The sequence below is a fragment of the Haliotis asinina genome, chromosome 6 (assembly GCF_037392515.1).
Source record: "Haliotis asinina isolate JCU_RB_2024 chromosome 6, JCU_Hal_asi_v2, whole genome shotgun sequence".
Classification (NCBI taxonomy): Eukaryota; Metazoa; Mollusca; class Gastropoda; order Lepetellida; family Haliotidae; genus Haliotis; species Haliotis asinina.
Window position 1 is genome coordinate 3,473,368 of NC_090285.1, and position 17,310 is coordinate 3,490,677.

The 17,310-nt window shown below is 41.6% G+C and overlaps 1 protein-coding gene across 1 annotated transcript in view; it reads left to right on the plus strand.

Moving 5' to 3' along the window:
• LOC137287233 (ubiquitin carboxyl-terminal hydrolase 47-like) overlaps positions 1 to 16,867 on the plus strand; it is a 41,841-nt gene extending 24,974 nt beyond the window's left edge. The window contains exons 14-33 of the mRNA XM_067819427.1: positions 31 to 110; positions 466 to 517; positions 1,179 to 1,255; positions 2,122 to 2,177; positions 2,858 to 2,970; positions 4,777 to 4,881; positions 5,171 to 5,378; positions 6,191 to 6,306; positions 6,544 to 6,663; positions 7,049 to 7,172; positions 9,222 to 9,905; positions 10,314 to 10,486; positions 10,891 to 10,971; positions 11,584 to 11,699; positions 11,893 to 12,011; positions 12,766 to 12,896; positions 13,220 to 13,267; positions 13,662 to 13,792; positions 14,177 to 14,248; positions 16,163 to 16,867. Of these exons, the coding sequence (XP_067675528.1) occupies positions 31 to 110; positions 466 to 517; positions 1,179 to 1,255; positions 2,122 to 2,177; positions 2,858 to 2,970; positions 4,777 to 4,881; positions 5,171 to 5,378; positions 6,191 to 6,306; positions 6,544 to 6,663; positions 7,049 to 7,172; positions 9,222 to 9,905; positions 10,314 to 10,486; positions 10,891 to 10,971; positions 11,584 to 11,699; positions 11,893 to 12,011; positions 12,766 to 12,896; positions 13,220 to 13,267; positions 13,662 to 13,792; positions 14,177 to 14,248; positions 16,163 to 16,280 (2,724 nt within the window). The 3' untranslated portion in view covers positions 16,281 to 16,867. The remainder of the gene's footprint in view (positions 1 to 30; positions 111 to 465; positions 518 to 1,178; positions 1,256 to 2,121; positions 2,178 to 2,857; positions 2,971 to 4,776; positions 4,882 to 5,170; positions 5,379 to 6,190; positions 6,307 to 6,543; positions 6,664 to 7,048; positions 7,173 to 9,221; positions 9,906 to 10,313; positions 10,487 to 10,890; positions 10,972 to 11,583; positions 11,700 to 11,892; positions 12,012 to 12,765; positions 12,897 to 13,219; positions 13,268 to 13,661; positions 13,793 to 14,176; positions 14,249 to 16,162) is intronic.
• The last annotated feature ends 443 nt before the right edge of the window (positions 16,868 to 17,310 follow it).

The following is a 17,310-nucleotide window of genomic DNA, read 5'->3' on the forward strand; positions in this document are numbered from 1 at the left end:
AGACATTGACATCATGTGTTTTGCTTCCAGGGCCCGTATGAGTATGAGCTGTTTTCTATAATGATTCATTCGGGGAGTGCAGCAGGAGGCCACTATTATGCCTATATCAAGTAAGTGATCTACCAACGTGGTTGTGTGGCACATCGTCATGGTGGCTGTACTGGCATGGTGCCATTGGCGTATGAGTCATGACATGTAGGTACCTGGTGCTGCTTCTCAGATCGTTGGCCCTAGCTGTTTGTGTAAAACTCAAACTAATCTGATATGTCTGCCATGTCAACTTTGACAGGGTGATGAGACATTAAGTTTATCTCCTCTCTCCTCCATACATGCAGCAATACCTTTGTTCATGCTGGCAATCTTCTGCGTCACTGCGATGTTGAATGTAAATGACACTGAATAACAATCCTTTCTCTATAATTTCTCAAAGAGATAGCGGGTGTGAATGTATCGTCTTGTTCACAGGTCTTTCAAAGATGGTCAGTGGTATAGCTTCAATGATCAGCAAGTCACAAGGGTGAGTTACTATACTAACCACAACATCCGGTGTACAAGCTGTTAGAATCTGATCATGATGTGTGATTTGGCTGATTTAGTGTCCCCGTGCACTCAGTGCTTTCTGTTGCCACAATTTGTTTGAGGCTCCTATTTACATGGAATATTGCTGAATTAAAACGTGAATGCTTTGAACCATGAGGAGTGTTCTGTAGATATGCAACTTCTCTACAACTGAGTTGTATGAAATAGGACTCACCTTGTTTTTAATCATACCATACCAATGAAGGTCTGGGTCAGAATATTGGCATTCAGCAACCCATGCTTGACATAAAACATGGCTTACCTGATCAGGTGGTAAGGGTCACTGACTTGGTTGATGCATTTCATTGTTTCCAAGTTGTGCAGATTGATGCTCATGCTGTTGATCAGAGGATTGTCTGGTCCAGACTTTATTATGTAAAAGACCACCACCATATAGCTGGAATATTGCTGAGTGCAGCATAAAACCTAACTCACGCACTCAGTCATCACACCAACTTGTAAATGCCGCAAAAAACATGAATGTATGATTGCCTGAGTTGCTCTTGAGTGTCCAGTGCTTGTGTCAGATGATGGTGTTTCCTCTTAGCAGCAAGGACCTGTATCTATTTGTTTTGATAGAGCAGCTCTTCCTGTTGCAGATAACATATGATGATATCCGGAAGACCTATGGAGGTTCAAGTCTGGGGAGGGGCTTCTACTCCTCTGCTTATGCAAGGTAATCTCCCAGTTCACAGTGTAAAGAGAATCTGTGTTAAGATAATTATCCGGTTGTGATGGACCTGGTTTCTTATTTCATACTTGCCCTGCAATGTTTATATACTTTTTGAAAATCATCACTTTCAGTTGTCATAGGAAAATGAAATTTGGGCCCAGCTAGCCCAGGCTCATTGAAATGGGGGACAGTGGCAACTCAGGGACTTGGCTAAATTGCATGTCACCAATCCAAGAAGATGACTTTTGCTTACAGTATTTGTCACTTGTTTGGCTGGTCTGACCAAATTACTTTGAGGCGGCCGTGATACAGCTTGACTATTGCCATGTTAAACAAACTCACCATTTCATGTGTGAGGGAGCAAGCAGTTGGGTTGTGTCCCAGTTATTTCATGCCAGTTCGATGTGGGAGAATGATGCAGTTATTGAAGCTGGTGCACATTTGTACAGTCTGGCTTGCTGTTATAGCTACGGGTATGAGCATTTTAGAAACTAAAACTTGGTCAGAGAATATTACTTTTTTGCAAAATTGGAAATCAAAGTGCAACCAGATTCAATGACATATTGTGCTACATCTATGTCTGGCTATATTTAGTGTTCGAAATGCACAAATGTTATTCCTGGCATAGCTAGATAAATGTGCAAGAATTGTCATTCATTCATTTATTGTGGTTAATCGGAGGAGAATGCATGCAATCTCCATTCCTTTGCAGCTCAGCTATTACTGATCACTGACACCTGCTAAGTACTAGTAGGCTCACCAGTAATTGAGATATAATAATTATATAACATAGTTGTCTCCTGTTAGGCTATAATTGTCATCTGAATGATATTACCTAGCATGATATATAGTTCTCTGTTCCATTGTAGCTCCACAAATGCCTACATGCTCATGTACAGACAGATTGACAAGCTCAGAAATGCCGGTATGGATGACAACTTATTTATTTCTTATAATTATGTTATAGTTTACATTTTTAATCCATGAATACTGGATATCAATGTATGTCTAGTGAAATCACGAAGACAGGCTTGACGTCTTGTTTTTAACCCCATGGTTCTTTCTTAGTGATGTTTTGATCCAGGTGTGAGAATTTGTATTTTGTAGATGTTTCATTAGAAGGGGTGAAGATACTCTGATGTATACAACAGTAAACTACATTGATAGTCAACAGTTCCATGAAACATGATTTAATCTGTTGGTCCATGTCATCAGTCTCTGTTAACTTAATCTCAGTATTATTTGTTACACTCTACTACTGTGTCTAACAAACCCTAGTAGGAGGTAGTGTCAGGTAACCTTTGAGACTGACCAATCAGAACACACATTAACAAATCCTGAAAGTTAACATTTGCAAAGACCTTTTGAACTTTTAGTGTAATGCATAATACTGAGACTGTACGTGACATATGCTGGGTATTTTAGTCAAAATACTACTAACAAACTAAATTTTGTGGTATGTTCATAACCATTGTTCACTGTCTTTGTACCTTACCCTGAGATCTGATTGTATATTATATCCACTTCTGAACTGATCGTTCCAAATACTTTGATGATAGGTGTTGCCTTGTGTATCCATTCAACTGTACTGCTTGCTCTTGACAGAATGCATGATGCCAGATGACTTCCCTCAACACCTGAAGATGGCGCTGCAGAAACAACAGGAGCAAGAAGAGGCAGAGAGAAAACAGAGGGAGATAGACAAGTCCACCTGCAAGGTGAGGGGTGATAAGCAGGTCCACCTGCAAGGCGAGGGGTGATAGACAAGTTAACCTGCAGGTGAGGAGGGATAAACAAGTCCACCTTCAAGGAGAGGGGTGATAGACAAGTTTGCCTGCAAGGTGAGGGGTGATAGACAAGTCTACCTGCAAGGTGAATTTCAAAAACACTTATTCTTTAACACATGGACATTAATAAGCCAATTCGGTGTAGTCGACATATTTATCAGTGGTGCTCAAGAATTTTGATTGTATACACATGGAAGACAGCTAAAGCTATGTTGGGATGCTGGTACCACGCATCACTAGCATCACCTTAGGTACAGTGTTGATGTAGTGTGACTTCCTTCCAGATAAAGTTGTGTTGGGATGCTGGTACCACGCATCACTAGCATCACCTTAGGTACAATGTTGATGTAGTGTGACTTCCTTCCAGATAAAGTTGTGTTGGGATGCTGGTACCACGCATCACTAGCATCACCTTAGGTACAGTGTTGATGTAGTGTGACTTCTTTCCAGATAAAGTTGTGTTGGGATGCTGGTACTGCACATCACTAGGTACAGTGCTGATGTAGTGTGACTTCCTTCTAGATAAAGCTGTGTTGGGATGCTGGTACAGTGCTGATGTAGTGTGACTTCTTTCCAGATAAAGCTGTGTTGGGATGCTGGTACAGTGCTGATGTAGTGTGACTTCCTTCTAGATAAAGCTGTGTTGGGATGCTGGTACAGTGCTGATGCAGTGTGACTTCCTTCCAGATAAAGCTGTGTTGGAATGCTGGTACAGTGCTGATGCAGTGTGACTTCCTTCCAGATAAAGCTGTGTTGGGACGCTGGTACAGTGCTGATGCAGTGTGACTTCCTTCCAGATAAAGCTGTGTTGGGATGCTGGTACAGTGCTGATGGAGTGTGACTTCCTTCCAGATAAAGCTGTGTTGGGGGTGCTGGTACAGTGTTGATGTAGTATGACTTCCTTCCAGATAAAACTGTGTTGGGATGCTGGTACAGTGTTGATGTAGTGTGACTTCCTTCTAGATAAAGCTGTGTTGGGGGTGCTGGTACAGTGTTGATGTAGTATGACTTCCTACCAGATAAAGCTGTGTTGGGATGCTGGTACAGTGTTGATGTAGTGTGACTTCCTTCTAGATAAAGCTGTGTTGGGGGTGCTGGTACATTGTTGATGTAGTATGACTTCCTTCCAGATAAAGCTGTGTTGGGATGCTGGTGCAGTGTTGATGTAGTATGACTTCCTTCCAGATAAAGCTGTGTTGGGATGCTGGTACAGTGTTGATGTAGTATGACTTCCTTCCAGATAAAGCTGTGTTGGGATGCTGGTACAGTGTTGATGTAGTGTGACTTCCTTCTAGATAAAGCTGTGTTGGGGGTGCTGGTACAGTGTTGATGTAGTATGACTTCCTTCCAGATAAAGCTGTGTTGGGGGTGCTGGTACAGTGTTGATGCAGTGTGACTTCCTTCTAGATAAAGCTGTGTTGGGATGCTGGTACAGTGCTGATGCAGTGTGACTTCCTTCTAGATAAAGCTGTGTTGGGATGCTGGTACAGTGCTGATGTAGTGTGACTTCCTTCTAGATAAAGCTGTGTTGGGATGCTGGTACAGTGCTGATGTAGTGTGACTTCCTTCCAGATAAAGCTGTGTTGGGATGCTGGTACAGTGCTGATGTAGTGTGACTTCCTTCCAGATAAAGCTGTGTTGGGATGCTGGTACAGTGTTGATGTAGTATGACTTCTTTCCAGATAAAGCTGTGTTGGGATGCTGGTACAGTGTTGATGTAGTGTGACTTCCTTCCAGATAAAGCTGTACTGTTTTCACCCGAGCAGTAAGAAGAAGATGGAGTCCAAGTTTGAAGTTCATAAGGATAAGACGCTGAAAGAAGCCACGGAAATGGCCTACAAGGTAAAACATAACTTTTTCACCACTTAATATGAAGCACAAATACTTTACTGCTTGTTTAGATATATTGAACATTTATTGATGGAACTCAATCCAACAAAAGTACTGGAATCTGTACTTTACTAAGAAAGTGTAATCCCAAATATGACATATGTTAAACTATACATAATTTTTGCTTTCCATTTGCAAATATCCACGTTCTATTCCTTGGTGTCTTCTGCACTGATTACCTGCCAGACCAGCTTCTTGCTGTTTAGTTCTGTGCCTTATTCATGCACAATTTTGTCTCCAGTCGTTCGAGATCGAGGATGTAATAGCTCTGTCTGACTGCCGCCTGGTGAAGTACGATGAGTACTCAGATTCACTGGAGAAGTCATTTGACGGAGAGGAGGACAGCACCATGGGCTGTCTGTTGGGAGGCGTCAAATCATGCTACAACTTTGACCTCTTACTGGAGACCAAGCGTCCGGACCAGAAGTTCCAAGAGTACAAGCCAGGAGGTATGTGTGCTGACGTGTTGGATGGAGTGTGTGCTGGTGTGTCTGATGGAGTGTGTGCTGGTGTGTCTGATGGAGTGTACGCTGGTGTGTATGCTGGTGTGTGTTCGCATGTGTGATGGAGTATGTGCCGGTGTGTCTGATGGAGTATGTGCTGGTGTGTCTGATGAAGTGTATACTTGTGTGTTTGATGAAGTGTATGGTAATGTGTGTGTGGGATGGGGGGTGGGGGAGGGGGTATTTATACTTGTGTGTATAAACTAGTGTTGGGATTGGTTGAAGTCTCATAAATGATAATTGCTTCAATACCAACAATCAACATTGAAAAAAAATGGTTAATGTCATTTTTCAGATTTTCCTATTCGCGTTGTTATTGCAAATAAATATAACATGGCATATGTTACTACTTTAAAGTGATGACATATATATAAGGAGCATAAGCTTCCTGGAGTTTTCATGAAATGTTCACTCATGACTTGTCAGTAAGTGAAAAGAGTTTCAAAGAATGAAACATGTTTCCAGGACCTGATAACTTCAAAGATGTGTTCAGTAGTCAAGTGTTTCAGACACAATAACAATGGTTACAAAATTGGTTGTGTTCGATCATGAGAAAATGTGATAGGTAGCTAGGTCATTTGATCACTGCAACCAATCTTTGATTATTTCAATTAATCGTACCTCCACTGGTATGAACCCATGTTAATGTTTGGATGTGTTTTCTGTGTTGAAGGTGTTACAGTGAAGCTGTATGTTGTGTATTTATACTGGTGTGTGTGAACCTATTTTAATGTCTGGATGTGTGTTCTGTGTTGAAGGTGTGACAGTGAAGGTGTATGTTGTGGACACCAAAAAGGGAGAGATCCACTCTCCGGTCAGCGTGCGTGCCTACCATGTGCAGACGGTCAGTGAGTTCAAGAATCTCGTCACACAGGTCAGATACTTTACATTTTCTCTCTGTCGCATTGTCTAAAGATGAAATTAGTGCTATTATACAGTGTATAGCAATTACAACTTGTTTGTGTATGGAGATGGTGGAATATCACAGATTTCTCACTGAATGTTGTGCGTGCATGTGTGCCTGCATGCGTTTTATGAATGTATTCCCTGATTTTTCTGTGCTTTAAATGTCTTTTTGCTGTGCTCTGTATGTGTCTATCTTGTTTGACAGACCTTAGAACTTGAGTCCACGGAGATGACGTGTGTCTTGGAAAGATTCCACAATGACCTTCGACCTCTCACAGTGCCAAACAAAACTCTCAAAGCAGAAGGCTTTTTCAAAAGTAATAAGGTGAGTGAATCACTGAAGGAACATCAGTACGCTTATACTATTTCCAATTTCAGTAAAATCCTATACGATTCACAACAAAATCTTTAAATGACAAATCACAGTGCGGTCATCTACAGAAGGACGGAGAGGGGTGAGATTAAATGGATGCTTCCTTACATGCACATGATAATGTAAAACAACATATGCGCATAAACTTATATAGAACAATGAATGGAAAGCGTAGGCCAATCAAATGTAACAGAATCATCATCTATAAACACATGTCTGCATCACTTCAGTCTTTCCCTCCACTTTAAACTGATGTTCCATCATGTAGAGTTTTGCATGTCCTCTCCTGTGGAGGGCAGGTAATATGGTGCTGTGACCTGCTGTGTCTGTTGTTCAGGTGTACGTCCAATACCCAGTGGATGATGAAGACACGTACACCCCGTTCCTCAAGACCAAGTTCTACCAGCTATTGGACAGACATCAGAACACAATTCGCATAAACGTGACCATCCCCTCACCAGGTAGGTGGAACATTGACAAACCTGTCAGTAAATGCAACAGGAGCATCCAGGGACATCACTATAGCCAGTAGCTACTGACTCAGGCCTTCCATCTGTCAGGACAAAATAACAAGCCCCACAAAGTCGTCCTCATTTACAGGTGATGGAATCTGGTTGGAGCAAGATGCAGTGGCTACAATACCTGATCTGCCTGCATATTGTCCAGTATCAGTGACTTGTGGGTTTGTTCCAGATTTGAATTGATACAGAGGATATGACTGGAATATTGTTGGATGTATCATGAATTGGTGTAATCACAGTTAGGTGTTTTAAATCCAACATTCCAAGACCACAAGGTAGCAGCTGTAGATAAAGTTTACTTACACAAATTTGCTGACTGTACAGAAATGCTTCTGATTTAACAAAGACATTTCTGTTGGAATTCATGTTGTTTACCTATTCTTAGGTATGTACCAAGAACTATATTATTTTATCATATTTTCAAATTATTAAACAGTATATTCAGGTTTTGTATTAGTCCAAATATTCATAAAAAGACTTGTGTTTCCGAAACTAATTCAAACAGAAAGGCTCATTGACGATGTACTCAACAAAAAAAGAAAACTCTTTCCATACATTTTTGGCCAATTCTAATCTTTTCGTTATTGGGGTTGTGCAGAAACTTAGATCAGTTTTATGTAACAAATACAGTTTGCTCTACCACCATGTATAGTGTAAATAAAGCACACTTTCGCCCTGAACTATTATTGTTCAGGGCACACTTCAGACTATTATAGTTCAAGCATGAGGACCCTAGCTATAACCATAACAGTTCAGGGCAAAAATGTCCTATGTTACACTATACATGGTGGCAGGGTGAACTGCATTTCTTTTCTAATTTACTACTTTATTGTGATAATAAAGAATAATCTAAGGCAAAGAACAAACAGTGTCGGCAACCTAAATTATGAATCCTCACACACAGCTAACTAACACATTGTTCCATTGACGTGTCTGTCACCCTACATTAAGATGAACGTTAACTGAAATCAAATGATAAACGGTTTGATGACATTTTACATTAGGGTTAAATATCTTCTCTAGATTATTTTAATTACATCTGTGATCAGCGTAAATGATATGTGGCATTATCAATATTGCATTTCTAGTGCCAACATAGATTCAGATCAGTACATCCAGATGAAGCTAACTAGTCACGTGACATTCCATGATTGCATTGTGGAAATGTAAACATTGTGAAGGTTACACTGTCACTGTTAAATTCCAAGTCAAACTGAACCATTTAATGTGTCTGAAAACAGAAACATAATGTTTGCACCAGTGATGTTAGCTGAGTAAAGCAACTGCAAACCAAGACACTGAATGCATCAGAGTGGTTTACTGTAGCAGGCTGTACGAGGCGATGGGAGGCAACTGACATTATTGTCTGATAAAGTACTGTGGGCGCTTTTGATCTTTAGTTGGCACATCATCGGTTCCCAATTGTGCAGGTTGATGCTCATTATGTTGATCACTGGATAGTCTGGTCCAGACTCGATTGTCTACAGACAACCTTCATTTAACTGGAATACTGCTGAGTGCAGTGTGAAACTAAATTCACTCACTCATTCACTCACTCATTCATTCATTCAAGTCTGTATGTCCATCTTACCTCTTAATTGTTCTAACTAATGAGCTTAAACCCACACCCAGTCCGAATCCCACATCTGAATGTGAGTCTGACATGTACCTACATTCAAAACAGTTGGCTCATATGACACCCATCCCCAACATATTTTGCTCAATCAGGGCACAGTTATAAAGATGAGTGTAATTGTATTTGTTGTATTTGTTATGTGATGCAGTGAATATCAGTGATATCTCCACTTATATTGGGCATGAAAGAACTGGGTTTGGACAGTTATTTATAGCATCATGTCACTCCACATTACTCCATAGTGGATATGGTGAATGTGTCATTTGCTTTTATCATTAGGATACTGATCACTTGAAAATCAAGGGTGTATGTAACAGTCTAACATGTCACTAACCTCTCCTTCTCACCGACAGAGGATGTGGAAGACTACGTCAAATCTAGCCAGCAGAGTCTCCTGCGTCGACAGCAGCTCACACTACAGGACGAGCCCTCCTCCATGTGCAATGATGCCACAAGTGACTCCCCTGATATTGATGAGGGAATTAGTGACCCTGTGGATGGAATAGATCATAAAATGAGGGCCATGGCTATCCATGGTTGCCATAGTGACCCTTCTGTGTATCATAGTTGCCAAGACAACAGTGACATCTCTCCTCAGGAGTCTGGGTCTGAGGGTCGCAGTAGCAGCCCTGTAGGTCCCAGCACAAGTAGTCAGGAAACGAGTACGAGTGCAGAGTTTAGTCTCACCACAAATTACACCAACAATGACGGTCAGTCCACGTCGCCGGATGATCTTCATCAGCTTAGTGACAAGGGCTCTGGTGCTGTGGAGCACAGTTTCAGTGACCCGGAGCAGGTGTCGCCCCCGTGTCAGGTGTCACCAAATGGTGACTCAGGTGACAAAGATAGTGACTTCAAGCATGAGGAGAACTGGGACCTAGAGATAGGGGACACGGCGGACAGTGTGTGTTCAAGTATCACATCCAGCATGTCGGGGAAGGAGGTGATGGAAGAGGAGGAGGAGGAGGAGACGACGGAACCACAACGCTACTTCAACGCCATGCCTGGTGACCCACTGCCAGACACTAACCAAAGAAGTATGTGCTCTATCCTGTCTTGTCTTGTTTACAAACTGTTAAGTAAGTCAGTTCATCTTGTTAGACTGTCTGACAGGATTAACACGTTATCCCTCGTCTTCACAGACCTACGAGTGTCTCTTATCTGCAGTAATATAAGAGTTTATGACGTTAGAATGACTGTGTTCTGTATCATATTTTCATATTTAGTCATGATGTTACAGGAAATGCCTTTAGCACCAAGTGCCTGTTTTATTCTACTACTGTTAATCTGTTGCTCATTGCATTGCTCATTATACCAATCATGCGATTGTCTGGTTGACTAAATAAAGCTGGAATATTGCTGTGTCAGTCATGAAGGGAAAAAGGGTGGTTAATGATTATTAATGTTTTCTTTGTCTGCTACTGGTTTAACTGTGTCTGCTATAGGTTTAACTGTGTTCGTTGACAAGAGGATCACACTTGGTGCATTCAAGAAGGACCTCGAGCCATATGTTGGTACTGTCATGGAAAACTTCAAGGTGTACCGTGTATACTCAAACAATCAGGAGTTTGAGAGTATCCGTCTCACTGACACACTCTCTTTCCTGGAGGATGGAAAGGTACTTCCTGTCTACTAAACATAGTGCAACTGTAGTACTTGCTCTGATAAATATAGGTTATGACGCAAGTGTATTTTGGGATGGTTAACATACTGCATTAGGAATAGACATTGTATTTAGTGAGCATTGGCGAGCTAAATACATAGTGTTTATTCCTAATGCAGGATATTAACCATCCCAAACACGTGAGTGTGATGACCTATTTATCGTACAATTTCATTCTTAATTTTAAAAAATGTGTTTTCATTTGCCACAGATCATGAAACTAAACTTGTACTTAAGGTCATAAGCTCAACACTCCCAAGTTCGACACAACAGTGTGACTGAATCCTCTTTAGTCGTGCAGAAAAGCCAGTGATGTTTCCACTTGTGTTTACATTTTGACATGTTCCTGAATATTTCAGCTGAACATCAAACTTGGCCGTGCTCTCCGCCCCGGGGAACACAGGGTAAAGGTGTACCTGCTTACAGTAAATGAATCAGAGGTGAGTTAAGTCTCATACAAGAATGTAATGATGTAATGTGTAATTTCACTTCCAGAGTCAACTGATACAACTTTCACCATGTTATTTTTGTAAATTACTGCTCAAAAAAAAGACAAATAACTGTGAAAAAACTCTTTTCAGTTGTATAAACTTTTTCTATTTTATATGCATGAATGATCTTTCATGGCATCAGTTTCACTTTTTTGAATGACCGAATTAAGTTTTATGCTGCTTTCAGCAACATTTCAGATGTCATGGCGTGGGATCACAGAAATGGGGAATCTGATCGTGGCCCTTATTCTCAAAACAGTCATAGCCCTAAGAATTCTTAACCTTGATTGTAGTCAGTGTGTTAAGAATGGCCTTAAGAAGTTTGCAGGGTGACAAACATTTCGAGAATAGCTAACCTGTGTCTTAGGCTTCACTTTACTGAATGCATCCAGTGAATTCCTGGATGGGAATCAACCGTAAGGGCAATGATGTCACCTCTCCATGATGGCCATACAGTAGTAACTATTTTGTGAATGAGCATCATACTTGTAAAACTTTTGTTAAATGAACCTGAAGCTGCTAAAGGTGAGAAACTTGATGTACTGCTTGTGTCACCTCCAGCCATGTAAGTTCCTGGTGGAGACCATTCTGGCCAAGGGGATGACGGTGCTGGAGTCGAAGAAGCTGATTCTCCCTGAGATCAAGGAACAGTGTGAGATGGAGATCCCTCTAGACAGGTAGGGAGGGCCATTGACTAGCTTATCTCGATAGAGGCAACAAATCAGTATTTTCAACACAGACAACTGAACCTATTCCTCGATAAAACTTTGCATTAATGATTCTTACTGATATGAAACCTATGTTATATTTGTGATATAGCTAACAATTCTACCAAAACTTCAGTCTGATTCTCACCATATTGTTTCCTAGGTGTCGATTACGGAAGAAAACATGGAAGAATCCTGGCACGGTCTATATCGATTCTCAAATCTATGAAGATGAAATTGCCATTTTCCCGAACTGGGAGGTGTACCTAGAAATCCTGGATGGTGAGTGATTTCATCATCACAATAATGGATGTTGTTCATTGAATGTGGTTACTGTGCCAGTAGGTGGTAGACTGAGAGTGAGTGCTCAGCCTAAAGAAACAGGCACAGAGAGAAAGTAGCCCTAATTAGACTGGTCACTGTAGGCGAGTAGGCTGCAGAGATCTTGAGTTTCAGGGTACAGATGTTTCCTTCTATGTAGAGTGGTCAGTGTAGGCTAGACAGCCGCAGAAACCTTGAGTACAGACGTTTCCTTTTATGTCAACCTGTCAACCAGTAAGTGTATGCAAGTAGACTGATCAAGCCGATCTTGTGTTATAGGGTACAGACATTTCCTTCTATGTCACCCAGTAAGTGTATGCAAGTAGACTGCAGAGATCTTGTGTGTAAGGATACACATGCTTCCACCAAGGTAGACCATCAGTGTAGGCACACAAGTTGCAGAGATCTGTAGTGTCAATTTAAATTTCACACTACAGGGATCATCAGTGTAGCCATGTAGGCCGCAGAAATCTTACATTGTGTTACTGTTTCATCAAATGCTGTTTGATTCCTGAAGTAGTAGCAGCATTGTCATATTACATGTACGAGTGTGGTATTATTCCCACTTGCGATTGTTGCATGAAGCATGGCTTCAGCAGATCACGTGTATGTGTTGACACCCTCTGACACTGCTGGTATCTGTACATGTGTGGGGTTCGGTACATCACAGCTGCCAGTCTGTTTAAGAACTGAAGTTTTGTCCTCCACACTCCAGGTCCTGAGCTGATGACGTCCATGTCACAGCTTGCCCTGTACATCAGGCGATGGCATCCATCAACGTATGAAATTGATCCATTCCAAGAAATTGTTCTCAACCAGCAGACAGTGGATGAACTCAAACTTAGGGTAAATATTCTGTCATTTATCTAAACCAGCTCTCAGTCACTTTCCTTGCTTTCATAATTTGAATTTCATAATTTTGGATCTGGATTAGAAAAGTTCCTCAACAACCAAGACGTGTTGTGAGTTGATTGATGATAGATCATGGTAGCCTGTTTGGATTGATGCTTATGGTATGAGTGTCTAGATTGCAGGGTCCAACCAGACCTGGTCAATCACACATATACAGTGCCAAGTTTACAATGCCACATCAATCTTTCATTGTTATTGGTTTTGTACAAGTGTTTTACTCATTTAAGACTGATTTGCCATTAATGTTCATATTACAGATATCTGAGAAGAGTCATATCCCAGTGGAAAATGTGGACTTTGCCAAGGTAAAGACATCACATGTATCGGCATGTAATGGGAAGTGTCTCTATCAGTTTCCACTCTGTTTAAAGTCTTTTGTGATCTCATAAAATGGCAATTTAAGTATTATCTGTACCTAAGTATCAATATTGGTGACATGTTGATGAAAGATAACACCCAATTGTTGCTATATTGACTATGAGGTTGAGCTTGAATAAGTATATGTCCTCTCGCTTATGTGCATGATCTATACATTTCAATACATAGTTTTAATGAATAGCAGAGCCACGTTGTGGATCAGTGGAGTAGTATAAACAATGGGGGTTTTGGGATTGCTGCCATTTTGAACATTATGTTCTTGTATGTTGATTAAGTCTATTACTAAACAAGGTGTAAGATGGCCATGTTTCCTATTGTCAGGGCAAGGGCACTTTCCCATGTGAGACATCGGTACTGGAGATCCAACAAGATCTCGACTGGAACACTCAGGTCTCAACCCTCAATGTGTGGCCGCTCTATATCTGTGATGATGGACATGTGATATTTTACAGGTGAGATATGTAGATGTAATTACTAGTGAGATAAGTACAGATGAAGCAGGAAAAGTATTTACATGTAAGATTGGACAAATAGAGGCATATGATGTGATTACAGGTTACATAAAATATGTACAGATGAGGCAGGTTGTTTATGTTCAGGAAAGATGGTGTAAGTAGATGCAGTTGCAGGCGAGGCAGGTTATAAATTGACAGGTAAGATGGGATAAGTTGAAGTGTCCATATATGAATATGAGTTAATGAATCCTACGTATTCCAAATGTTACATTTTCAAATGTCAAATTTGTATCCCAGCAGAATCACAAATCAGTGTGCATCAATTTGTGATTGTGAAAATGGCGGACGATGTCAGTCTCCTATGCTGTCTGCCTGTTTCAGGGATAAGACAGAAGAAATAATGGAACTGTCTGAAGAAAGGAAGAAGGAAATTCAGCAGAAGGAAAATATCAGGTATTGTCACACCCTGCCCGAACACAGGTCCTTGGGTCCGTGGATGACCCACAACCACACCCCACACCCCACACCCAACACCCAACACCCAACACCCAACACCCAACACCCAACACCCGCACCTACACCAACTCCCACACCCACACTCCCATCATAAGACATGTGACGTTGAATATATACGCAGGTCCTTGGGTCCATGGATGACCCACAACCACAGCTCACACCCAACACCAGCAGCGACACCAACACTCCCAGCATAAGACATGTGACGTTGAATATATACACAGGTCTTTGGGTCCGCGGATGACCCACAACCACACGTCACACAGCTCACACCTCGCACCTGCACTCACAACCACACTCCCATCATAAGACATGTGACGTTGAATATATACGCAGGTCCTTGGGTCCATGGATGACCCACAACCACAGCTCACACCCAACACCAGCAGCGACACCAACACTCCCAGCATAAGACATGTGACGTTGAATATATACACAGGTCTTTGGGTCCGCGGATGACCCACAACCACACGTCACACAGCTCACACCTCGCACTCGCACCCGCACCCACAACCTCACTCCCATCATAAGACATGTGACGTTGAATATATACGCAGGTCCTTGGGTCCATGGATGACCCACAACCACAGCTCACACCCAACACCAGCACCAACACCAACACTCCCAGCATAAGACATGTGACGTTGAATATATACACAGGTCTTTGGGTCCGTGGATGACCCACAACCACACCCCACAGCACACACCCAACACCCGCACCCACAATCACACTCCCACTCCCATCATAAGACGTGCCATTGTATGTATACACAGGTCCTTGGGTCCATTGATGACCCACAACCACACCCCACAGCTCATACCCAACACCTGCACCCACACCCACACTACCATCATAAGACATGTGATGTTGAATATATACACAGGTCTACGGGTCCATTGATGACCCACAACCACACCCCACAGCACACACCCAACACCCGCACCCACAACCACACTCCCACTCCCATCATAAGACATGTGACATTGTATGTATACACAGGTCCTTGGGTCCATTGATGACCCACAACCACACCCCACAGCTCATACCCAACACCTGCACCCGCACCCACACTCCCATCATAAGACATGTGACGTTGAACATATTCCAAGTGATATCCTTTCCTTGTGTACAGCATAACAGCTGTCTTGTGTATTGTTTCTTGTTAAAACTATGTCTGTTGTCAGAGGTAAACAGGCAAACTTTATAAATGTAAACAGGAATCTTGCAAACAAACATCACTGGACATAATTCACAAGGTTATTTGCACTTCCTGTTATGCTAGACTCTGTAATATATGTAGAGAGAAATGTTACAGTGTGGATTTGTATTGGCCATAAATCATGATATGGGAGCCATTGATTATACCATGGTGTAAACAAGATGGGGTATCAGTGTAGCGTAGTAGTTACATCATTCACTCGTCATGCTGAAGGCCCGGATTCGATTCCTTACATGAACACAATGTGTGAAGCCCATTTCTGGTGAACCCCACCTTGATATTGCTGGAATGTTGCTATTGGCAAGATGTTCATATCATGACAGATCAGCTACAGTCACTAAGTCAAATCAATTGTTAATTGAATCTTATACAAGACACTGTTATGGATAACAACTTCTTTAATTCTTTTAACGCGACGTTTCAAGGCTAATTCTTGCAACTTCGTCAGGTGGAGCTAATTCTTGCCCTTTCGTCAGGTGGAAGATCTACCTGACGAAGTAGCAAGAATTAGCCTTGAAACGTCATGTTAATAGAATTAAAGAAGTCATCCATAATAGTGTCTTGTATTACCTCACCAACTTCTAAATGCCTTTGAAGAATTTCAATTGAATCTTGGGTTGAATTTTTACAGAATATCTCGCTCCAGTCAGAGGCTGACTTACTCACCTCGTAAAGAGAAAGCTCTGAAGATCTACACAGGAGAAGATAACCCTCCTTCAAGCAGCAAGTCCTCACCGGATCTGGACTGATTGTGTCCCCATGATTCTCAGTACTGGTTCCCGTAATCAACCATTTGTGCCCTCCGTGTGTGTGGATGTTATGTCTCCCTGTGGAAAGTCTTTGTTGTTCCCAAAAACCAACAATGGTGAAACTTGATCAGAAGTGCTCTGTCATCATCAGATGGATGGCAGTTATAACTGTACAACAAAAGCATGATCACATTACATAGTTAAAGTAACTCAGAGGATTCATAAAGAAAGTGTGAGGTTTCCACACATTGTTCATTTGGTGATTTTAATGATAGTAAATTGTGTTACTTAACTCCCTGGCACAACTAATGATGTGGAGAAGTTTCTGCTGAAATGCCCTTCTTGATGGAGTGCTGATATATCATTCAAGCTTTAAAGTTAGTAAAGAGCCAAAGCTTCTTGATATTTGTCCTTTCAAACATGAAATCATTTGTTGGCTTGACTGCAGTCCGTTTTCTGTTGCTCACCTGAAGGTGAGAAGTTGACGAGCCAGCATCAGGCTGGATGTAACTAACAGATGTGTGATGGCAGACGACACTGTATACAAGTCTATATTAAACCATCGTAAGATGCCTGTGCTCCAAACAGTCCAATCCTGTGTGATCTAATACTCCTACTTTGAAAATCTAGACTTAGGAGAACAAACCCTTATGGAGGATGATTTGAACGATTGGCCGGAAGATAAGACAAAGAGTAATCAGAGTCATAGACATGTGTCATGGAGATTGTTTATAGGCAGTTATGAGGTGACGCCAGTCATATGTGCAGAAATCTGCGAGCTATGTTGTCAGATAATTGTTAAGGAAGCAGTGTGCCTGCTACAGTTGCCTTCCTGTCTAGATGGGAGGTCAGGTTGTGGAGAAGTCTTCTGTCCATATTGTCAGGGAAGCAGTATTTTTTACTGAGTTTGTGTTGCCAATTACTTTGTGGAGAAGTCTCCTATCCGAGTTGTCAGTACATTGTCAGGGAATGGGTATGAGTACTGAGGTTGCCAGGTACTTGGTGAAGAAGTCCTGTATTTGTTGTCAGG